At 47.8% G+C, this 24055-nt stretch overlaps 4 protein-coding genes and 1 long non-coding RNA gene across 6 annotated transcripts; 3 read left to right on the top strand and 2 right to left on the bottom strand.

Moving 5' to 3' along the window:
* The first annotated feature begins 4413 nt into the window (after positions 1-4413).
* Positions 4414-9893, top strand: LOC136477083 (bifunctional TH2 protein, mitochondrial-like). The gene is made up of 6 exons (XM_066475101.1): positions 4414-4923; positions 5038-5146; positions 7700-7987; positions 8109-8520; positions 8638-8907; positions 9069-9893. The coding sequence occupies exons 1-6, from the start codon at positions 4553-4555 to the stop codon at positions 9491-9493; spliced, it is 1875 nt and encodes a 624-aa protein (XP_066331198.1). The 5' UTR covers positions 4414-4552; the 3' UTR covers positions 9494-9893.
* A 63-nt stretch (positions 9894-9956) lies between these two features.
* Positions 9957-11458, bottom strand: LOC136477084 (GDSL esterase/lipase LTL1-like). Its single transcript, XM_066475102.1, has one exon. It carries the CDS (start codon positions 11423-11425, stop codon positions 10160-10162), a length of 1266 nt encoding a protein of 421 aa, XP_066331199.1. The 5' UTR covers positions 11426-11458; the 3' UTR covers positions 9957-10159.
* Positions 11459-12188: 730 nt separating this feature from the next.
* Positions 12189-16371, bottom strand: LOC136477085 (monothiol glutaredoxin-S10-like). The gene is made up of 5 exons (XM_066475104.1): positions 16000-16371; positions 15818-15891; positions 13382-13456; positions 13142-13168; positions 12189-12432 (listed from the first exon to the last, which is right to left on the bottom strand). Exons 1-5 carry the CDS (start codon positions 16248-16250, stop codon positions 12356-12358), a joined length of 504 nt encoding a protein of 167 aa, XP_066331201.1. The 5' UTR covers positions 16251-16371; the 3' UTR covers positions 12189-12355.
* Positions 16372-16819: 448 nt separating this feature from the next.
* On the top strand, positions 16820-19751 carry LOC136473101 (uncharacterized). Of its 2 annotated transcripts, none has more exons than XR_010762490.1 (6): positions 16820-17430; positions 17503-17791; positions 18585-18739; positions 18852-18968; positions 19119-19208; positions 19417-19751. It is a non-coding gene; the product is annotated as an uncharacterized lncRNA (long non-coding RNA). The 2 variants fall into 2 exon arrangements; XR_010762489.1 differs by having other exon boundaries at positions 19108-19208.
* Positions 19752-21129: 1378 nt separating this feature from the next.
* LOC136473100 (ABC transporter G family member 4-like) lies at positions 21130-23660 on the top strand. The gene has a single exon (XM_066470793.1). It carries the CDS (start codon positions 21389-21391, stop codon positions 23279-23281), a length of 1893 nt encoding a protein of 630 aa, XP_066326890.1. The 5' UTR covers positions 21130-21388; the 3' UTR covers positions 23282-23660.
* Positions 23661-24055: the final 395 nt, after the last annotated feature.

Here is a 24055-nt window from a genome sequence, read left to right as displayed (position 1 = left end):
GTGTGGGCACCGAAGATCAACTTATCGATATCTTCACCAAGCCACTTGATGAGAAGAGGTTTTGCAAACTAAGGAATGAATTGAACATACTTGACTTCTTCAATATGTGTTGATGCACCCCCCCATTATATGACTTGCCTCTCCTTCGAGCAAAGCAAGGTAAAGTTGATTGACATGTCATCCATCCATTGCTAAGGACTTGTTTAGTGCATCTAGTCATTTCTATCATGTCCTAGGCTCATTCATGAAAATTAAATAAATTTGATGCTTGTATGGTACCACTATTGCTTGTATGTTTGAAATGATCTAGTGGTAGCATATGACATGTTTGTGGGCTTGTAAACCTAGTGTTTGATCTAGAAAATAAGCTATAAGTGTTTAACTCAACATGGTACAAGATAACTCTTTATTTAGAGGTGTGAAGAAGCTTGTTCTTAGATCAAACTGAGTTAAATATCTTTTGCAAGTGATCTAGATTGAACTAAATTGGGAAAATAATCCTCACTTCACATGGTTCCACCCCAACCTATCTATAATTTGAGCTCGCCTTTTTATGCTAATTGTTGACAAAGGGGGAGAGAAACTCACAAAGATAGTAAGATAGAAGGAGCAAACAAATGAAATGAAATGAAATAACATTGTAAGAGGATCAATAAAAAATGCACACAAGTAGGGGGAGCAAGCTCATAAACTTGTATGTTGCATTTGAATGTGTATTTCATATATTTGCTTGCATCACAAGTTTTAAATTTCAATATCCATGCTTGTGTGGTGTATGCTAGTTATATGCTTGAATGGTGAAATGAAAAACTAGCATGCATAGGCTAAAGTAACTAGACTTATGTTTATTTTATAGAAATTAGACCCTCGCTTGTAATGTTGATCTCATGGGGTATTCTAGTTTTTATGTATGTCTAGTTACTAATGGTGCTAAGGATGATATATTGGTGCACTCTGATTGGTATCATGCTTCAAAGGTTCATCTCATATATCTTAGCATCATTTGGTAGGCATTGTCTCCTATATTTTTCTATCTAAGCATATGTGCAAGCTTCAATCCAAACTCTTAGCACATATGTAGGGGGAGCAATTGCTACCATATGCGATTCATGAAACTTGTTCATATCCTTTTACACATGGTAAATGTGCTTGGGCAAGCAACGTGGATTCAATTAAATCTTAATTTATATCTTTGTGTAAGAGTTGTCATCAATTACTAAAAAGAGGGAGATTGAAAGCTTTAGTTTGATTTTGGTTAATTGATGAAACCCTAAGTGCTAACCTAGTTTATCAAAGTGATTATGAGATAGGTAGCACTACTCCAAGTAATGAAGCAATGGTGAACATCGTGATGATGGTGAAGGCATGGTGACGATCAAAAGAAGAAAGAGAAAAACAAAAGGCTCAAGACAAAGGTATAAATAGTAGGATCCATTTTTATTTTAGTGATCGAGACACTTAGTGAGTGTGATCACATTTAAGATCGATAACCGTACTATTAAGAGGGGTGAAACTCGTATTTAAATACGGTTATCAAAGTGCCACTAGATGCTCTAACACATTGCATATGCATTTAGGATCTAGTGGAGTGCTAACACCCTTAAAAATGTTTGTGAAAATATGCTAACACATGTGCACAATGTGATACACTTGGTGGTTGGCACATTTGAGCAAGGGTTAGAAACTTCACCGGCGGAGTGTCCACCCGTAGAGTGCGGACAGTCCGACGGTGCCACCGGCGCACTATATAGAAAAGACGAAGGTCACTGTAAGTGACCAGACGCTGGTCTTGGAAGGACCGGCGTGTCCGGTTAGTGGAAGAGTGAAGACGCTGGCGTCGGTCTTCGATCGGATGCTGGGTCACTCAGTGACCAAACATTGACGGGGTACATCTGGTCCTGCTGACACGACAGCGCACAGAGGAGACCCTGAGGGACCGAACACTGGGTGAGTCCTGTCGGGCATGACCGGACGCGTCTGGTCATGATTTTTCGTGAATGAAAGCTTTCTAGAAACGACCGGACGCTGATGTCCTGCGTCCGGTCATAACTTAAATATACGGATGACATTTGAGATCGAGCGATCAGCGTTTGAAGTAGGGGACACGTGGCACACATCGCGCGATCGGACGCTGGGGTCTAGCATCCGGTCGATCTGACCTGCGCGTCCGGTCGTCCTATTTTTCAGTGGACTGAGGAGCCAACGACTCTATTTTGTGGGAGCTTCTATTTAAGCCCCAATGGCCGGCTCAAGCTCACTCTCTTGGCCATTTGCATTGACATAGCAACCTTATGAGCTTGGCCAAAGCCCTCCCACCCATCTTTATTATTGATCCATCATCATTGTGAGATTAGGAGAGAATCTAAGTGCATTGCTTGAGTGATTGCATCTAGAGGCACTTGGTATTCGTGTTTTGCTATGGGATTCACTTGTTTCTCTTGGTGGTTGCCACCACCTAGACGGCTTGGAGCAGCGGAGGAGGATTGACAAGAGTTGGTGATTGTTCGTGGCTATCTCCGGTGATTGTGAGGGGATTTATACCTTCTCCGGTAGAGCGCCGAAAGATAACTCTAGTGGAATACTCATGTTATTGAGTTATCTCACTTATGGGTAGGTTCTTGCAGTGTCCAATTATGTGGACGAGGTTCGTGCAACACCTCTTAGTCGCCGAACCACCAAGTATTGGTCGACACAACAAGAATGTAGCATGTTGGCAAACACGTGAACATCGGGAGAAAATTAGTTGTCTCTTGCCCTTTGGTATTCTCCCGGTGATTGATAAAATATTCATCTTGTGATTGGTTCACTCCTCTACGTGGCGGTATAATCACCTCACTTACTCATTTATATTCCCGCAAACTAGCTATAGCAAGCTCTTTAATATAACTAGAATTGAGAGCTTGCTTTGTGGATTACGTTCATCTAGTGAAGCTCTTTAGTGTAATATTTGTGAGAACTCTTAGTGAGTAGTTACCTAGTAAATTATGTGTCTAGTGATCATAACAACTAGAATTGTTGAATAGGTGGCTTGCAACCCTTGTAGAGCTAGAGCAAGTTTGCTTTTCGCTATTTGTCATACTAATCAAATTGCTCTAGTTGGTTTATAGATTTTTAAATAGGCTATTCACCCCCCTCTAGCCATATTAGGACCTTTCAGCCGGCCACGCCACGTCCTGGAGGACGGCCGTGCTGCATCTAGAGGCCGGTTGCGTGCCGCCTCGGGGCAAACCGCGCCTCGCTGAACGCCGTGCGCGCGGGCAGCATGGCCAGAGGGATAGGGCGCGGCTACGCATAGGACGACGGGGCAGGGCGCAGCCATGCGCGCGGGTGGCATGGCTGGCGTGGCCATGCGCCGCCTCCGTCGGTGGAGCCACCTCCTGCGTCAGGGATACTGAGACGATGACCAAGAGAGGGATGAAAAAAATCTAGCCACGCACGGTCTTGGCTTTACAGCCATGGCGCACAATGACGACAGGATCCGCCAATACAGCCCCTACCCTTGATTGTTCTCGACGGGATTGCTTCTAGGAGCTAGCTTTTAACCTTAATCACTTATTGCTACAAGGAATTGAAACGGGAAGGCTCGCTCGTGGCGAATTTTGAAAGATGTAGAGGGTGGCCATGGCGGACTCGTTCTGGCTTTTATAGCCGAGCATCGCGAGGCAGGGCAGACATGGGCTCGACCGGTGCTCGCGGTGGCTTCTAGAGCACGGCGGGGCGTCCACTTGCGCAGGTGGCGGCGCTGCGGACGTGGGTGGTGGGTGCCACACTTGCCGCGCAGGGAGGCTAGCCGCCGCCATGGATAAGGCCTAGGCTGCGGATGACGCACAGGCCCAGACGACGACGTCGTGTGCGGCCGTGGTGTACGCCAAGGAATGGCAACCTCGCCTGCGTCTAGCTCGCCCACCATCCAGAACGGCGCTCAAGGGCCTCGTCAAGCTGCAGGAGCGGTCGCGCGACGGCAGCAGCTTTGCTGCCATGCGTCGGGGCGGAGTTCGCTCGTGGCGGCCGGGGCAGAGCTTGCCCACAGTGGCTGTGGCGGAGTTAAGCTCGTCTGCACGTTGGTAATGGTGGCCGAGGCGCTGGTCGCGTTGGTCGGGATGCCCCCAGCACCGTGTTGGGCTCTCGGGCGCCTTCGATTTGGCCGGGGCGGCGCTGCTATACGAAAGAGAAGAAAAAAGAGGAAGGTTTAGGTGACTAACAAACGGGCCCCACTGTAGGGCAACATGGTCATTTCATCCGTCTGTTTGACATCGTTAGAGGTAAAAGTGGACGAAATGTCATGGAAGGCAAAAAAAAAAAAAAAAAAAAAGTTTAGTGCCATGACATCACAGTACATTCGAAACTTTTTAGTGGCCTATAAGCTGGACCATCATTCGTAACGACACACATGTAAAAGGCTTAAAAAAAAGAAAGCATTTGCCGGCCACTTTCTGCCCGGTTGGAGTCCCCGTCGTCTTGTAGCAGCAGTGAGTGGGGGAGAGTATTGGCCGGCCGGCGGCGAGGCTCCTCCCCATTCTCTTCCTCTTTCTCTGCACACATACACACGTATATGCTTGTTCTTCGCCGCCTCCGCCTCTGCCTCCCGCTGCGACGCCCTCTTCTCGTCTCCTCCGCCTCCGCCTCCCCCTCCCCCTTCCCCTGCCCCTCCGCCTCCCCCTCGACCTCTAGCTCCTTCTCCTGTTGGTCGTCGACAGGCGAAGGTAGAAGGTCCATGGCGTCATCTCCTTCTCCCGCTTCCGCCGCAGTCGTTGCCGAGGGCTCGGCGGCCCGCCGCTTCTGGATCGCTGCCTCCACGCGGGAGGCCGCCTTCGCCGCATACACGCCCTTCATCCTCTCCCTCGCCGCCGGCAACCTGCGGCTCGACGTCTTCCGCCACTACATCGCGCAGGACGCGCACTTCCTTCACGCCTTCGCTCGCGCGTAAGTCCAATTCCCTCCTTCCTGATTCCGTCCGATTTGATTCGCCTAACCACTCCCAGAACTGGACTGGATCTGATCTGATTCTTCCTTTCCTCCCGTGGCGCAATCAATCAGGTACGAAATGGCGGAGGACTGCGCTGACGATGATGACGACAGGGCCACCATCGCTGCGCTCAGGAAGGCCATCCTCCAAGAGCTCAACCTCCACGCCTCCGTTCTGAAGGTCATTTCCTCCCCCACCCATATGTTTCCCATGGAATCGCCAATGAATGGATTGGTTGCTTGCGGTTGCAGGCCAAGCCTCACCGCTGAACCTAGTATCCTACTATAACATGATGGATGTACACATGGATCCTTTAGGAAACTACTACTAATACAAATGAAACAGATCTGTTCTGTTTCAGTAAAGATAAATCAACTGCTCCACATCACTCATATTCATCTTGTAGCTTTGACACTAACATATATCTTGATTGTGTATCTTAACTATTCTTGAATCTTGATTGTGCCGTGCATATGCAACTTTGCTGCTTGCTCTTGTCTTAGATTAATTAAGCCATACCTGAGCAGTCCACTATGCCAACTGTGCACCTATTTTACAGTATTGCACTTTGAAATCCTGCATCTATACCCAAAATGCTTACAAGCCAACATAGCTTTTTTTTAAAAAAAAAAAACAAAAAATTGTAATTCGCTTTAGTGTATATGTATAAGATAGTCCTATCAGTTCAATATTGTCTGTCCTATCTGGTGGTATAACTTATGATTAAATTGTTGTCCTTTTTAGGATTTGTTTCATTTCCTTGACCATTTGATTTGTCGGAGTGAGAAGATCATAGTCCATGCATTCCTCCCCAAACGAATTATTGCACATACTGTTTTTCTTTTTTAGTCTTCACTTCTTACCAGTACCTTTGCCTTCCATCCTTTGATTACTTGTAAACCTAACCTGCTTACTACCAAATAGATCTCTATTAGCATGTTAACACTGTTGAATTCAAAATCTTGCTAATTATTGCCTGTTGTTGTTAAGAGTATTTCAGTTTTCAGATATTTCACTGCATAAGAGGTTTTTTTATGTCCCTTGAGTCCTTATACCATACTAGCAAACATACTTGTGCGTTGCAACGAGACGTTGAGGTTGTTGCGTGGTTACCTGAAATCAGGTCGTGCTTCTCAATTCTTTTGGGAATCGAACTATGTACTGTTCCTAGATGCGTGCTGCACTAACTCATGAGTACGGGAGATTTAGAGATTTATCATTGAATCACATCATGCGTTCCAATTCGTTTTGCGATTGGATTCCGCACCATGCCTAAACACTCTGCTCTAGCTCGTATGGGTGCGTGAGAGAGTGGCAGATCATGAAAACGGTTCGTATTCCAATTTGCTTTGGAATCGGACTCCGCACCGTGCTTAAACACACAACTCTAACTCGTACGGACACGAAGAGAGATTGGTCTGTTGGATCCTATTGGACGGTTGTGAGCTTAAGAGATGCATTTTGTTTCTGCGTCACTAAATAGGGTGTATTCTTTGTGCTGATTTGGCATAGTGTTTATTTAGACGGGACTGGACAATAAACCGCTCAAAATTTCCATTTGTATAATTAGTTGGACGATCTATTCAACCAGGTTCTAATATGACAAGTTTTGTTCATATAATTAAAACTGCAACAATAACTTAGTGGGGGAATCCTTCTTTCGTAGGGAAGGGTCAAACGTTCAAAGGCTTGTGATGTTGCCTTTTACTTTGTTTTTTACATTTATTATATTGTTGTTATTTATCTTTATAAATTCTCCTTCCGATTTTTTAGAAAAACAGCTATGCAGGAACACACACATGAAAAAAGAGGGGTGGGAGGTACGCGTGATGGGAAAAACTGGTAAAAAGAAAAGGAATCTGGAGGTGGAACACACATGAAAATACAAGTGGAAGGCATGCATGTGTGATGGGGGAACTGGTAAAAAGAATAGTACTTGCTCAGTTCCAAATGATAAGTCGCTCTGACTTGTTGGGTACATCAATTTTGCTATGTATCTACATATAACGTATGTCTAGATACATAGCAAAATCTATGTACCAAAAAAGTCAAAGTGACTTATACAGCCTGTTCGCTGGTTGGTTTCTGGGCTGGTTTGGACTGGCTGGTGCTGGTTTTATGTGAGAGGAAAACACTGTTGGTTGGCTGGTTTGGGCTGGTTGAAACCAACAAGCGAACAGGGTGATAATTTGGAACAGAGGGAGTAGTATGGTGGTGAAAGAAAAGTCGGAAAGGAAAAAAAAAAGGTAAAAAAGAGGAGCACGTGGAGGGAGAAAAATCAAGTGGAACACGGTCTCAGAAAAATCAAGAGGAAGGCAGGGAGAATTTGGAGGAATGTGGTAAAAAAAGTCCAGGTCACATACAGGACAGGTAAAGGCGCAAGGACACTTTGGGAAGAAAAAAAAGACAGATGGAAGAATCATTTCGCTCATGATTTTAGCCCTAAACTGAGAGAACTTGAGCAAACACTTCTAATATATCCTGATCATGCATTTTTATATGGAAGTATGTAACTATGTCGTATTCAATTAATGAAGGTACATTTTAAGGCCCTGCATCTACAACAAAATGCTTACCAGCTGATGTATTGTATAAGTTGCTAGAGATATATCTATTGTCCTTAAAACTGAACTTCATCTTTCCTCTCTGATTCAATAACTGCTAACTAATCCTCTTCCCAACTTATTTTTCTTAACACTCAATCGGGTACCCTCCTGTCTATTCTATTTGCAGGAGTGGGGAGTTGATCCTACCAAAGAGATGCCTCCAAGCGCAGCTACAACCAAGTACACTGATTTCCTACTTGCAACTGCGGCTGGAAAAGTTGATGGCACAAAAGGTTCTGACAAAATGGTTACTCCATTTGAGAAGACTAAAATTGCTGCATACACTGTTGGGGCCATGACTCCATGCATGAGGCTTTATGCATATCTAGGCAAAGAACTCATGGCTTTCCTTAAACAAGATGAAAATCACCCATACAAGAAATGGATTAACACATATGCATCCAGTGATTTTGAGGTATAGAATTATCATTGTTCTATACATCAGTGCTTCTACATTTGACTGTAGTATTGGCTCATGCTTCAATGCAATTGGTTCATGTGCTGAATCATCTCTCGTTTTACCCTCTCTTCCACAGGACAATGCACTCCAAATAGAAGAATTGCTAGACAAACTAAGTGTCTCATTAACTGGTGAGGAGCTTGAGATTATTGGCAAGCTCTACCAGCAAGCTATGAAACTGGAAGTGGAGTTCTTTTCTGCTCAGCTTGTGGACCAAACTGTTGTAGCTCCACTTTCAAGATATTGTGATCCAAAATATAAACTCTTGATCTTTTCTGATTTTGATTTGACATGCACTGTTGTTGATTCATCTGCCATTTTGGCGGAGATTGCAATTTTGTCATTCCAAAAGGCAAGTCAAAGTGGGATTGATAATAACCTCGACCGCACAAAATCGGGAGACCTGAGAAATTCATGGAACATGCTCTCTAAGCAATACATGGAAGAGTATGAGGAATGCATGGAAATACTACTTCCTCTAGAAGAATGTATGTGCATCATGGCCTCTGTGTTTCATTTGTTTCTATTGGTTTGTGATTTTGCAATAGTAGATAAGCCATGCTTGAATGATTTAATGATTGTTTGTGTTTTTTGTTTTATTACAGCAAAGTCACTAGATTATGATAAACTGTATAAAGGCCTGGAGGTGCTAGCTGAGTTTGAGAAGCTTGCAAATTCTAGGGTTGTCGACTCTGGTGTCCTGAGGGGAATGAATTTAGAAGACATCAGGAAAGCTGGGGAGCGGCTTATTCTTCAAGGTGGCTGTAAAAATTTCTTTCAGAAGATTGTAAAAACAAGGGAGAACCTCAATTTGGATATCCATATTCTTTCCTATTGCTGGTGTGCAGAACTTATAAGATCCGCCTTCTCATCAGGTATTCTTTGTCTCTCTGATGACAATGGCACCACCACGATTAAGCCAATTTGCTAACCTGTGTTGTTGCTATAAGCTAACAATCAACATCTCAAATTTGTTTTGAATAGACAGTTCTTAACTGGCAGTTACTTTCCTTTGCATTGTCATGCCTTCATGCAGCCGGTTGTCTAGATGGTTTGAACATACATTCAAACGAGTTTGCCTTTGAGGAATCTGTTTCAACTGGTGAGATTGACAGAAAGATGCAGTCTCCGCTAGACAAAGTTGAAAAGTTCAAGAGCATCAGAAGTGACGTGGACAGTACAGCGCCATTCCTGTCTGTTTATATTGGAGACTCAGTTGGAGATTTGCTCTGCTTATTGGAGGCGGATATTGGTATCATCATTGGGTCAAGCACAATCTTGCGTAGAGTGGGCAAACAGTTTGGTGTTTCTTTTGTCCCATTGTTCCCTGGTCTAGTAGAGAAGCAGAGGCAACTGACGGAGGAAGATGCATCCGCGTTCAAGGCACGGTCTGGAGTGCTTTATACGGTTTCTAGCTGGTCAGAAATACACGCCTTCATACTGGGAAGTGATTTCAGCTGATGGATGTGCTGCTGCTTTTCTCCATTTTTTTCCCCTTGGGAAGCAAACACTTTTGCAGGTTGATGCTGATGCACATGATACGTGAATCCCAAATGTGGTCATTTTATGAAAGCCACATGTCAATTCTGGCTACCAGTATGTATGAATGAATACCAATACCAGTTTGTGGTGTGGAATGGGTCAAGTTTGTACCCTTGAATTGTGATCAATGTTTCATTGATTCGTCTTTATTCCATTGGGACTAATTTCTGGGTGGTTGCTGGCATTATACTGCAGCAACTACAGTATAAATATAGAGTGGTATATATATCCCCACGTCCAAGTGTAACGACGACTGCATATATGTAGAGATGTTTGTTTTTAATTGGCAATAAATTAAATGTGGTGAGATTGCTGCGCGCTTGCTTATTGTCTGGCTGCTACATGACCTTTATTAGAGAGATATTTGTATGCTTACTCTGAATGATGAAGTACAGCTCGTTTTTATTTCAGATTCTCAGCAGGAACCGTACGTGCGTACTAATACTAGGGTGCAATGCATGCTACTGGATGTATGATGTATCGTATCGGAGTACAAATACTGATGAACTGCTGGGGTTTGGATGGGTGCATAATATATATGATATGATATGAATGTCGTCTGTTTTCATATGCTATACTCTTGTCTTAGTTGAAGGTGGCAGCGGCGCGGGCGTCGACGGCGAGGATGGTGCTGAGGTTGAGCGGGTGCATGTACTCCTGGGGGCCGTCCATGAACTGGCTGACGATGATGCGGTTGGCCTTCTCCGTGGGATGGAAGTTGTCCCAGAAGGCGTAGACGTTGCGGTCCGGGCAGACGTTAGAGGCAGCGGTGCAGAGCCCCAGGCCGTTGTAGGGGCCCTGGCCGCAGCACGCGACCTTGGAGGTAACGAAGCCGTAGGCGGCCGGGTCGGAGATGAAGTCCATGTGCATCCGGTAGGCGTTGACGGCGACGAAGACGTCGGTGCCGAGTTCGGCGTTGACGCCCTTGATCATGTCCACGAGCTGCGGGTTGTAGAGCGCGGCGGCGCGCTGCAGCTCGGCGTTGCACTCCCCGGCCCGGCTGCCCCGCAGCGCCAGCTCGGCGGGGGCGCACCCGAGCGGCCCGGACCCCGTGACGAGCACCCGGCGCGCCCCCAGGGAGTAGAGCTGGCGCAGGATCTTGGCGTACTCGGAGACGACGTAGCGCACGTAGTCCGGCAGCGACATCTCCCGGGACCGCGCGGAGAAGGGCACCAGGTAGTAGTTGTTGATGAAGTCGTTGCCGCCGAGCGTGATGAGCACGAGCGCGCCCCGGACGAGGCGCGCCGTGGCGTCGCCGCCGATGAGCCGGCTCACGCGGCTCTGGTACTGTTGGAAGTACCGGAGCTGCTTCTGGATGCGGATGATGTTGGCGAACTGGATGCCCGTGTCGTTGAGGATGCCGACGCCGGCCGACGCGAAGTTGGCGCCCACCAGCAGCTTGCGCCCGTCGAGGTGCGGGCTCAGGTACGGCAGCGCCGGCTCCGCGCCCAGGTACTCGCTGATGATGTCCGGCACGTTCCGGCCGTTGGAGAAGCGGCCCGTGGCGCGGTGCGTCGGGTAGTCGAGGCCGTACGGCGGCGAGTCGGCGCGCGCCGTGGTGGCAAGGTAGTTGTTGTTGCCGCTGTCCACCAGCGAGTCGCCGAAGACGAAGAAGGCACGAGGCGGGGTGGCCGTGGCCGTGGCCGAGCGCACCTGCAGCTGCTGCAGGAGGGCGACGAGGAAGCACGCGGTGGCTGCAACGAGCCTGCCGCGGTTACCTGCTGCTGCAACTGAAAGCATTCTGTGATATGCTCTGCTTGACTGCTTCTTCGCTGCTGCGGAACGCCTAGGAAGAAATGCAGACAGTACGATGGTAAATACTACAATGTTGATGGAGCTGTTGCACTGCATTGCGTAGCATGGCGAGGATCCCTATTTATACCGCATTGAAGTAGCCAGTCTAGTGATCCATCGATCTGTCCATGCATCTTGAAGGGTGGCATGGCAGCAGCAGCAGCCGCCGCCGCCCCGGTCGGCTCTTGGGGATGTTCAACCACACTGCCCGAGTTCTTTGATTGCAACGCTACCAGAAGAAGAAAAGGAGTACGATGATCCTCCGCCTGTAACCGCGGCTGCGTACACGCCGCCCTGTCCTTGCGTAACAAACCTTACACCACCGCATTTTTCAGGCCATTCATTTTCTAGCTTCGGCAGTCATTTTTCAGGCCATTCATTTTCTTGCTTCGGCAGTGGTGGTATGTTTACTCCAGAAATCACAGGCAGCAGCAACACAGGCTCAGTCAAACTCGGGAGTTTCAGCTACCTGCTCTCTACCTGCTAATGCTCCACGTCACATGCCGCACATCGTAGCACTCCATGCATTGCAATATATACTTATGTGCTTGGAAAAAAAAAGACAAGAAATTACCAAGGACACAAGATTTTTCGAGTTCGTTCCCTTTTCTTTCTAGCAATGTGCATACAATGGTCAAATAAAAAAAAAGGCAGACCCAGTGTCGGAGCCTCCCACATGAGTGGAGTCTGGGGAAAGGAAAAACCGAGGCAAGTCTTCCCCCCGCAAATCTGCGGAGAGACTGCTTCGAACCCATGACCTGGTGACTTAGTGAAACAGCTCTCACCACTACACCAGGCCTGCCCTTCTACAATGGTCAAATACTCAAATTTAATGATTTAATCGGGGTACCAAACAAAAATGTGTAAATGACACCAGTTTTTTTTTTCATGCAGGCATAATGGATCTGCAACAATTAAAAACTCAATACAGGGCGGCCCAAGTCTCTCAAGCCTCAAATCCATCCTTGCAGAACATGCTCAAACTTGTCACGAGTTGTTAATGTTGATATCCAGGTCCGACAGCATGCTAGCTAGCTCCCCCTTGCGATACAGCTTCACAGTATCTACAACATAAGAACAGCGCATGCCAGTATTAGCAAGTTTTTTATTTTTATTTTTATTTTTCTCGCAGACTCACAGCCTACCTTATAATGCAGATGCAGCCACAGCGCAGGTATACAAAGCAAAAATTGAAGATGGATGCCTATTTGCTTCCATTATAGTCCTAGAGATGGCCATTTGCTTTCATTATCTTTCTAGTGTTATGCATAGAAGAAATTTAAGATGGATGGCCTTTGCTTCAATTATCTTCCTAGTGTTAGAAGAATATGTATCTTTGGCTAAGCCGAATTGCAGCAATTGACCTCTCAAATACAGGAAAATTGTATAGATTTCTTAATATACACAGTGAAGGGCAGGCCTGGTGCAGTGGTGAGAGCTGTCTCACTGAGTCACCAGGTCGTGGGTTCGAAGCAGCCTCTCCGCAGATTTACGGGGAAGGCTTGCCTCGGTTTTTCCCTTCCCCAGACCCCACTCATGTGGGAGCCTCCGGCACTGGGTCTGCCCCTTTCTTAATATACACAGTGGAGTATGCACCAGGGTCATTTCTAATCTAGCTTCACCCCTGCTCATGTAGCAGGAATAGCTTAGCACAGGAAAAATATTATGAGGTTACATACACTCTCATCTAATCTACAGGTGGACATCATCATTTGCCACATTGTATGTCTGTAAATAATGACCAGCATTCAACAAAGAGCACATTTATAATACCTGTACACCCACCAACATGCTTTCCACCTGGAATAGAACAAAACAATCATTTAAAGAATTGAGTCATACAATGTACATCAAAACAAGATGCATGCGTGAATTAATTTCCATGCAGTAACAAACTACAAATGGGACACATGTGTTGGTATCATTGAGTGATTTTGCTACTGAGTCATGAACAAAAGAAAAAAGCTAGGCTAGACAGTAAAAATGACGGTGAGAAAGGGAAAGTTGGCATACCGATGAAAACATTAGGAACAGTAGACTGTCCAGTCAGCCTCTCTAATACCTTTTGTAGTTGTGGTCCTTGGGCGCCTGAAAGGGATTAGCTCTCAGTTGCATAAGAACATCAACATGAAAATTGATATAGAATCACTGCATTACTACACTGTTTCTCATTTTCAGTACGAAATAATTACCAAAAAATCACAACCCTTCAGGTCATGTGACTTACTAAAAGTCTAAAACACAAAAACACAAGCATAGCGAGGGTACATTTAGATATGCTGACATGGCCAGCTTCACTAGCACACTCAAAACACATAGGAATCTACTATACCTAAATAGGAGGAACCCACTACAAGAATTCTCTGTAATTCTGTGAAACCACGTCATCAATATGGCCCACACTTCCCATCTCTTTGTTGAACGCAGGAACAAGACACCACCTATCGTTTCTCCTTCCCAGACATGACGCCCCACCCATTCCCGGCCTCTTCTCATTCCGTTATGACTCTTCTTCTTCCCAATATCCTTTCCACTGCCACAACTCACGATCCCATTATGCATTATGAGAAAGAAACTGCTCGAGTCGTGGTTGCTGCCTTCATGTTTAAATCTAGCGTTGCCTTCTCACGACCTCATCTCTTGCGTTCCTTCATGAATCACGACCCGACATCTTCTCCGGCAACACTCCTCTGTCCAATCGTCGACGGGTGGCTCTGCCTTACTGTATGCTCCTCACTCGCCAATGCTGCCGCAACAGCTGGCTTACCTTTGTGCAAATGGCGCAGCACCTAATATGTCGTGGCGGCCTGGAGGGTGATGAGAGCGCCACTGTCCTTCGCGTCCTCCGGCTCCTCCCTGGGAAGCAGCAGGTGCTTCTTCTCGGCCCGAAGAACATGCTCAGTGCTGTCGCCGGTCTACGATGGTCGCTTATATTGGATGCCATCGAGTCGACACGTCACCAGTACTGACGCGTCGGAGCCGCTGCGGCGCTGCGGCCAACAGGATCGCCACCATCGACGCGTCCACCAGGATCGCCACCATCGAGTTGGTCCTTGCATCGCCGCCGCGGGACGTTTCGTATCTTCGCTGGTACATATGTCGTATGGGAAGTATCCATATCTTAGAGTAACTGGTGGTAAGTATCTGTGTTGCATTTTTTTGCATGGTATAAGTATACATGTGGCCTCTCCTACTAATCATGCTGTTTTTTTCCCCACCACATGCAGGACATCGTCAATAAATGCATGCAATTTTCCACTACACTCCTGCTACCAAAAATTAGAAATATAGTTATAGTTATTTACAATAAGAAATTTTATTAGTACTCCTATCATGGTGATCGTGATATATCTTCGTGAAGATGACTAATCTATTTTTGAACGGATTCTATTTATTTCCATAGCACACAAAAACATTATTATATTTTTCTTATATATACTCACTTGTAAATTAGTTAAACAACAATTGTTGAAATTACTACATGAATCCTATAAAACTATCTACAATAATCTTTCTATAAAATCCCCGCAGCAACGCGTGGGGTATCATCTACTAAAAAGGTATGCTGAAGTCCCTAGTGCCTATGAGCATGCCAAATGCATTATGTCTGGTACGAGTCAAACAAGTATATCAGTATACGCAATAGTTCAAGCTACTGTTCAACTGGTAGTGCTTTTGCATGTGATAGGATTTGTAGCTGATGGTGACGAAGAAGAAAATCAAATGAAATTATGAACATGTGGGTTCTGAAAGACCATATAACTGGTTGGCAAAGTGGAGAGTAGAGGAGCCTGAACGAAAAACTGTATATGACATTCATACACATTCCATGAGGCACAAAATAGTGCACAACTACCACACATATCACACAGGGAAAAAATGGGTATGGCCATAGCACATTTGGCCAACTGAACATGACTAGCAGCGTCAAATACACGGGTATTGATGGTATCCATGGTAGGACAAGGAGAATCACAAGCCGCAAGACATCGATGCTCATTTCTGATGGGATGTTGTGCTTTCACAGGTTCAGGCTAGGTAAATTTTAACCTACACCTGCTATAGAGCTTTGGCAATAGAGATTGTCAATTCCCAATGGTGTTGAGTGTGCAAGAGCACCTTTCCATGTATGTATATATACTTGATCAAACATTTATAACGGCCTCAACCAGTCAACCCGAATTGGCCAGGGGTGCAGCTAAAGAAACCACAGAGTTTGAACAGCAGAAAACATCTCCATCTCAAAGTCACAAAAATGATTCAGTAACATTGCCACCTGATTGCCCACGGACATGGGGTATAGCACGGTTGGACAGTCAATGGTAATGATACATGATTTCATATATGACAGTCCTTTAGGGTAATCTGAATTAAAGAGCGGTACTCAGTTCAGTTCCAGAGAGAGCATCGCTCTGGAAGGAAGGACATGAAGGGGAAAAGGGGACGAACCGAGATGGTCGAGCTCGATGACGTGAGGCTGCACACCGATCCGCTTGAAGAGCGCCTTCACCTCCATGCAATATCTGCCGACGTTGAGCATGGCATGGAATCAGTCAATCAGATGAGGTGAGGGCGAATCGAAGCTAATGAATCAATGCTAGGTTTGGTTCAGTAGGGGCTATTAATCTTACGAGCACCATGACTTGGAGTAGATGACGACGGGGTTGTCGGCCACCGTCTTCTTGACGGAATCCTCCATCCGCGAACCGAAGGAAGAGTCCGGTGATGGCGAGGAGGAGGAGGCCCTGGCGGCGACGGCCCTGGCGCGACGTGCGGCGAGGGACAGGCGGGGACGAGATAGCAAACAGGGGAGAGAAAGCGGAAGGCCAAGGGTGGCCGTGGGAAGGCGGCAGAGGGCCATGCCCGACTGCGGCGGCGGCATCTGAGCCCGGCGATGGCGATGGCGGTGGCGGAATCTCTCCCGAGTCCTCTCGACCGTGTCTCCTCCGGCCACAACACGAGTACACGACACGACTCTGATTTTTTTTTTTTTGGAGAAACAACTCGACTCTGAATGGGATTGGATGGATTCCCTTCATGGAATGAGCTTTGAAGCCCCCAAAGCATCCATCCAGCTCTAGGCCTCTAGCCCAGCCCGTGCAATGGAATGGGCTTTGAAGCCCCCAAAGCATCCATCCAGCTCTAGGCCTCTAGCCCAGCCCGTGCAAATCCATCCAGCTCTAGGCCTCTAGCCCAGCCCGTGCAAAGTTTTGATTAACCTGTGTAATTAATTTCTGTGAAATTTCTGCGTTTATAAATCTATCATATCTACCATATTATTCCCTTATTTGTGTATATACCAATTTTTTCTCTCCTTAAGCCACGTCACCTGCTTTCCCTGTTCGTCAGATTTCTCATCAACGGCCACAGGGTCACCAGCTCTTCTGCCAAAAAACTCTTTGCCTGACCCCGATGAAAACAGCCCAATCCCACCCCCTCCCGCATCCGCTTCTTCCTTGCCGACTTGCCGTCCCCGCTCCGTCTCCACAGCCGCCACCGCTTTGCCGTCCCTGAACTCCCACCGCCTCCGCCCGTCCGCGTCTCCTCAGCCGCCGCCGCATGTCCAACCAGCTGCGTTGCTTGCAGGTTCGGGCCTCTCTCCGCGCCCACCTGTCCCACCATCCCTGACGCTTGCCGCTCCGCCGCCGCCGGGGCCCTGCGCGGCAGCACCGGTCCGAGCCCAGTCTGCGCCAACGCCTCAAATCCTCCATCGTCGCCCGACCATCACGTCCCCCACGCCAGCGCCCGCGGATGTGGCGGCCGGCCGGCCCTGCCGGCGGCTGCGTGCGTCGATGCGGCCGTTTGCCTTCCTCGCGGCTGCCTGCGTGGATCCAGCGCGGACAGGCAGCGATGGTGGCGTCGCTGCACCTTCTCCACGCCTCGCCTCTTGCCTCCTGCCCCTCGCCCCACACCAGATGCTCGGATGAGCAATAGCGTCCATGCGAGATGACAAACTACTGAAGGCACCCACATCCTGACTCGCCACACAGACATACGTGCTCCATCGATCTCCTCCGTGCCACGCTGCCCACGTTCCTCTGCATGGAGGCCATCGAAATGTGGTGAGTTCATCCATCAAATCGTTAAGCTCCCTTCCCCCCGACCAATCCTCTCATATTTGTTGGATTACGCAGGTGCACGACCTTCATCAGGGAAAAGGAGAAATTTTGGGAAGAAGAAGGCTGATGTGTTTGTGCAAAAACCAGAGGCAGGAGTGCAGGTGTTGTGTATTATACTTGCTCTGATTTGGGAGAGTTAGAGGAGGAGATGGCTTGGAAAATCAGGAGCAGGTGCTTCAAATTGAAGGAGGATGCAAATGTTTTGCGTTGCTTGAGGATGAAGGGGCTACTTCCTGTTGACGCTGTGCTTGCTGGGAAAGAACAGCAATCCAACAAGGTGTCCATGGTGTGCTGCTACCTCTAGGTAATGCTCCATGCTAATCTACAGCTACAAGCACCCCAACATTTGAAATATCCTTCCATAAGTAAAATTATGCACTTTTCTACTCACTAATTTATATGTTTCATTTCTTTACGTTATTTGGTCCTGATAGGCTCATAGCCATAGCTGTCAAAAAAAAAAAAAATCATGCTCTGTGTTAGTCTAGGCAAAGGAGCATGTCATACAATAAATAAATAAAAGGAAGAAACAAAGACAATTTGATAGTTTTTTAGACCTAAAGTAACTAATTTGTTAGCAGATATAGCATAATATGACTAATGAGGTTTGATAGTTCATTGTTAGACCAAAAATACAGATTGTTGATATACATATATTGCCCTTGATATCTTTGTCTTCCATCCCTATGCTACTCTTCAAACTGGTTTGAGCCATGTGTATATTCATATTATTACTCTCTGACTCCTAATATTGCCCTGGCCATGTAGACATGACTTTGAAGACAAGGGAAGGCAAATATTCATATCTATTATATGGCTTAAGATAAAACACACCAGATCACCAAGCACGGCTTATAATATTATGTCCGTCCTCTTCTCACCTATCACGGCTTATGTAATTTGTTTGATGAGCTGCAGTTCTGAAGCATGTTATTTCCTGACAGCTTATGCATTTATGCTGCTTCTTACATGAATACAGTTTCTGAGAGCGATAAAATGACTTTTATGATCTCTCTGATCATGATTTCATTTGATAATTCGCTTAACAGTATCACTTGATACCTGACAAACCTGCATGTGTGTGGTGCTCTGTTCAGTGTGTCCTGATTCCGTGTCCTTTCTCGGCCCCTCCGTCGCGGCATATGGCTGTATGAACAGGAGGGCGGCCGGCCGTGGACGACGGCGACCTATCCTGGCTATCCACGACCGGCGACCTGTCCTATTGATGGCCCTGCTGGCGCCAGCAGCGCAGGTATAGCCCCTCTCTCTCATTTCCCGCCAACATTGTACGAATTTGTTTCCACTGTTTTGGAGTACTGCATTTTTCTCACACTCGAATAACCTAACTCTGCTTTTTCTTATAGGTATGTTAGTGTTCTCGGGGCCTCCTACCTGCACCTCACTGCCACCATTGTTGATGTCTATCAGTAACAACTTGAGGCACTCTACGACTACCGCAGGATCAGGCACAAGCGATGGACGTATGTTCAAGTGTCTCCTGAAGTTACAGCTTTTTTTTCCCTGCTCAAAACTCTGATGTTTTTCGCAATAATAGTTATTATGATAATAATAATAAACTAGGGGTAAGTATTTGGGCCTGTATTTACATGGGTATTTCAGTTTCATTTTAGGGTTCACACTTACCCATGTTGATGAGTTCCTGACCAAGGATTACTCCTGTGATACAATCCTGCCTCGCATTCACAAAAGCTTTGTTTAAGGTTCAGTGACTCAACCCCATGCTCTTCAAAATTATTTTGATTCTGGCATTTTACATTGGCTTAATGGCATACTCAAAGCTCAGTGGGTCAACGGCATGCTCTTGAAAATTATTTGGCTTTTGGCATTTTACATTGCCATTTTCATATTTAAAAAAACTGAAAAAACGATTTTGTTTCATGTATGGCATTTTCTGGATTGTTTGAACAGATGGGTTTTTCAAGCATCTGGAACTCTGTAACCGAGAAGAAGTGCATTTCAGGGTGATTTTGAGGAAGAGGAGGAACAAAGGGAGGATGCCACAGCCTGACACTTTATTCGGTGCTTTGTTAGGTGTAGGTTGCAAAGCCCATAGGCCAAAGATTTATTCAGAGTACATCATGAGCAGGTTTGATGCTCCTGCAGTCTTGCATACCCATAGATATCTTACTATGTTGTGCATCAAGCTAAGATCATTTAAGTCATCTCGACAAGATACCCTTTCTATGAGGCGAAACAGTGGGTTTTGTCAGAAATTATCCAATTTCCAAACTTTCTTCCATATATACTGATAACAGCCATGCAACTTAAGGTTTTATGATCTTTTTGTAGTTTGATTGACAACTATATATGATGGCGATGATAATTCTCACGCCCGCGGCAACGCGCGGGTACCGGCTAGTTACTATGTATCCTCGGGTGGGCATGGGAACAGTACCGATCCGACAACCGGCCTGTTTCGTTCGTGCCGTAGTTTGTCATGCCAAACCTTTGATAAACTTTGTCTGTCAAAAAAAAGTTTGGCGAGTAAAATTGAAGCTACACTTGTGGCAAAGCATGACAAGAAAATTAGTTTATGCCGTGTAGGACATGGTGCTAAAAAGTGCAGCACGTTGTTGTGGTAACGAACTAAACAGCTCTAAAAAAATTATGGCATGGCTAACTTGTGGCATGATAAGTTGTAGTCACAAACCAAACATGCCCTATATCTAGAGCCTGTTTGATCCGCTTCCAAAATATGCGAAGCCAAAGGTTCACCTGAATAATATCCTAATTTCTTCTTTGAGCCCTAATATCATCTGATAGGGCCGGATTCATGCTCAAAATCGCATACATTAGGCATCCACGATATCTATATCTATATATATTCTATGTCTATGTCTATAGCTAATATTAAAGAGCTAATTTTCCTCTCTTATTATGTTTGTTTTTTTAATCAGTTTGGCAGCATGTTCATCCGCGTATTTTTTTAACTAAGAAAATGGGTAACGTTAATGTTGATCTCTGATCGCATGTAAAACGAGCAAACATGCAAACAATAAAAATGTAAAACGAGCAAACATGCAAACAATAAGAAAAAATGTACACCTTCTGATAAAAATGTGAATAACAAGCTGGCATAAGTACCAAGCACAGTGTTGCGCTGCTGATAACCATAATTTAGAAAAACCAGCTCATCATCCACCACATGAGCGACCACACACAATCAGTATCAAGCTAGCCACCTAGGTATTGATAGATCATGGGCTCGGAGAAGCAGCAATACTTTTCAGCGAACAAATAAGTATAAGTCAAATTTCAGAGAAACGAGCAGGCCATGTATACTAATAAACTCAATAGGCTGCCGGGTGTGACGCATGACAGTTTGCACTCACGGACCTACGGAACACTGTACTAGGTATATAAAGATGGAGATGGAGTTGGGACTTGCTGGAGTGGAAGCACAGCCAGTCGTACACGATGGCACACCTGCAAATATGCTAAATGCAACAAGATCGCATCTCTCCCAACCTCACAGAAAGTCCCAACTACATACTAGTATACACGAATGGGAGCATAGATAGTTATCTCATGCATATCTGACCATATCATGTGGACGACAGAGAACGATGATGCGGCCGGAGGGCTAGGCGCTCCTTGATTGCTGCTGCTGTAGCCTCTTGTGTCACGTGAACCCTCTTTGTCCTGGGACAGTTAGGCGCTCGTCGTCGTGTAGGGGAGAGGAGAGAGGCAAGACGACGCTCGTGACGCATCAAGATGCGTTCAGGGCCACACACCGCCCGCGTAAACAGAAATAGTTTAGTTCACGCGCGCCTCGGGAAAAAATTCAGTGCACTCTGGCTGCAGCGCACTCCCTTGATCAGGGCCGGCGAATTTGGAGTACATAACCCCTTTCTTCCTCTGCTCCTTCACTTCCACCACAATGGCAACCACTACTACTACTACTGTCACGGAAGAACCGAACAATGCAGACGACCCATCGCCTCCATCTCCGACGTCTCCACCGCCCAAGAAGGTCACGTACGAGCTCGCCGCCCGGAACATCTACTACGCGAAGCCTGCCGCCGCGCCGAGGTCGCTCGTCGCGCAGCTTCTGAAGCCGTGCGGCGCGGCGGCGGCGCCGCCGGACTACATCCTCCGCGACGTGTCCCTCACGGCTCGCGCCGGGGAGATCCTGGCCGTCGTGGGGCCGAGCGGCGCCGGCAAGTCCACGCTGCTCGACATCCTCGCCACGCGCACGGCGCCGACGCACGGGCGGCTGCTGCTCAACGCCGCGCCGCTGCGATCGATGTCGTCGTTCCGCAGGCTGTCGTCGCACGTGCCCCAGGCGGACGTCGCGCTCGACCTGCTCACCGTCTCCGAGACCTTCGCGTTCGCGGCGTCGCTGCTGCGCCCGGAGTCGCGGGCCGCCGCCTCGGCCGCGGTCGCCGCGCTCCTCGCCGACCTCAGGCTCACCCACGTCGCGCACACGCGGGTCTCCCCCGCGCGGCTGTCCGGCGGCGAGCGGCGGCGCGTGTCCATCGGCCTCGTCCTACTGCGCGACCCCGGGGTGCTCCTCCTCGACGAGCCGACGTCCGGCCTAGACTCCTCCTCGGCGCATGTGGTCGTCAGTTGCCTCCGCGCCGTCGCGGCCGCGCGTGGCACGACGGTGGTGCTTTCCATCCACCAGCCAAGCGCGCGCCTCCTCTCCGCTGTGGACTGCCTGCTCCTCCTCTCCCGTGGCACCGTCCTCCACCACGGTTCCCTCGCGTCCCTCGACGCTGCCCTCCTCTCCCACGGCCTGGTCGTCCCCGCGCAGCTCAACCCACTCGAGTTCGCCCTTGAGGTCCTCGACCAGCTCCCTCATCCCACCCCCTCTACCCGTGAACCCAAGCAACCGACGACGCAAGAACTCAACTCGCCGTCGTCGAGCCACCACAAGATGGCCACGGCGACGTCGTCGTCTACCGGTTCGCCGTCGTCGAGGCTGCACGAGCTGGTGGTACTGTACAAGAGGGCGTGGAAGGTGGTGTACCGGAGCAAGCAGCTGCTTCTCACCAACTTCCTAGAGGCTGTGCTCGTGGGCACGCTGCTGGGCACGATCTACATCCACGCTGGCTACGGCGAGGCCGGCGCGCACAAGCGGCTGGGCCTCTTCGCCTTCACGCTCACTTTCCTGCTGACTTCCACCACCGAGACGCTGCCGACGTTCGTGACGGAGCGGCCCATCGTTCTGGCGGAGACGGCGGCGGGACTGTACCGGCTGTCGTCGCACGTGGCGGCGGCCACGCTGGTGTTCCTGCCGTACCTCCTCACGGTGGCGCTGCTCTACTCCGTGTGCGTCTACTTCCTCGTGGGGCTCTGCTCGTCGGCGGGCGCCTTCGCGGCGTTCGTCCTGGTGGTGTGGGCGGTGGTGCTGACGGCCAACTCGTTCGTGCTGTTCGTGAGCTCGTTCGCGCCGGACTACATCGCCGGCATGTCCCTGGTATCCGTGTCGCTGGCCGGCTTCTTCCTCTTCTCCGGCTACTTCCTGTCGCGGGGTAGCATGCCGTCGTACTGGGTGTTCATGCACTACGCGTCGCCCTACAAGTACGCGCTTGACGCGCTGCTGGCGAACGAGTACACGTGCGCGGCGAACCGGTGCTTCGGTGTGGGCGGCGGCGGCGGCGCCGACGGCAGCGAGTGCTCGGAGACGGGGCGCGACGTGTTGGTGGAGAAGGGGCTCACGTCGGAGGAGCGGTGGACCGGCGTGCAGGTTCTGTTCGGCTTCTTCCTTCTCTACCGGGTGCTTTACTGGGTGGTGCTCAGCCGGCGAGCGTCCAGGGCTAAGAGATGAGAAGATGAGGCGAGCGGCCGCCGGCCGGCAAACATCGGCCCCGCCTGCCTGACTGTACGTGCGTGTGAACACGTGCATGTACGTATGAAAACAAGTTTAGCCAGCAGAGAGGTATGTCAAATTGCCAACTTGGAGAAGACGATGAAGAGGTGATATTAACTGGTATGTAGTAATTACGTTGTTATATACTGATGTAAATTGTGAAGATAAAACTCCTTTATAAGTGTGTGATGATATGATCGATGGACGATGGCTGGATATATATAAGTTTTGTCTTTCTTGATAATTGACTCGGGTGTCGGGTCTGATGAGTCGTTCGTACATATACGACTATACGAATATTTTATCAATGATGATGGTTGGATCGGAGTCGTTAAAGATAAGTTTTAACTTTATGTTAATTTTATCTGATCTTCGTTGCTTGTATTTTGAATCTGTTTGGGTGCATGTTCATCTGCCTATTATACTAAGAAAATGGGTAAAGTTAATGTTCATATCTCTGATTGCATGTAAAACCGAGCAAGCATGTAAGCAATATAAGAAAAGAAAAAAATGTACACCTTCTGATCAAAATGTGAATAGCAGATATACCATTTTTTAGCTGGCAAGCAACTCCAATAAAAGAGCCATCCATGTTGTGTAATCTATATTTGACTATTTTAGAAAAAAGAGAGAGTCCAACAGCTATTGTATCCCCAAATTCTCGCATGCTAGATATAGCTTGCACGTGCCGCTAGCCATTCGCCTCATCTTATTGGAAAGACTGTTGGAGTT

Source organism: Miscanthus floridulus, chromosome 8, assembly GCF_019320115.1.
Source record: "Miscanthus floridulus cultivar M001 chromosome 8, ASM1932011v1, whole genome shotgun sequence".
Lineage (NCBI taxonomy): Eukaryota > Viridiplantae > Streptophyta > Magnoliopsida > Poales > Poaceae > Miscanthus > Miscanthus floridulus.
This window is presented reverse-complemented; position numbering and strand designations above follow the sequence as displayed.

Excerpts from the sequence above, each read along its gene's own strand:
- LOC136477083 (XM_066475101.1), top strand. The coding sequence starts at position 4,553 with ATGCTTGTTCTTCGCCGCCTCCGCCTCTGCCTCCCGCTGCGACGCCCT. Across the intron at positions 5,147-7,699 it reads TCCACGCCTCCGTTCTGAAG|GAGTGGGGAGTTGATCCTAC; the intron begins GTCATTTCCTCC and ends TTCTATTTGCAG. Across the intron at positions 7,988-8,108 it reads ATGCATCCAGTGATTTTGAG|GACAATGCACTCCAAATAGA; the intron begins GTATAGAATTAT and ends TCTCTTCCACAG.
- LOC136477084 (XM_066475102.1), bottom strand. The coding sequence starts at position 11,425 with ATGCAGTGCAACAGCTCCATCAACATTGTAGTATTTACCATCGTACTG.
- LOC136477085 (XM_066475104.1), bottom strand. The coding sequence starts at position 16,250 with ATGCCGCCGCCGCAGTCGGGCATGGCCCTCTGCCGCCTTCCCACGGCC. Across the intron at positions 13,457-15,817 it reads CATCGAGCTCGACCATCTCG|GCGCCCAAGGACCACAACTA; the intron begins GTTCGTCCCCTT and ends AATCCCTTTCAG. Across the intron at positions 12,433-13,141 it reads GCATGTTGGTGGGTGTACAG|ATACTGTGAAGCTGTATCGC; the intron begins GTATTATAAATG and ends CTTATGTTGTAG.
- LOC136473100 (XM_066470793.1), top strand. The coding sequence starts at position 21,389 with ATGGCAACCACTACTACTACTACTGTCACGGAAGAACCGAACAATGCA.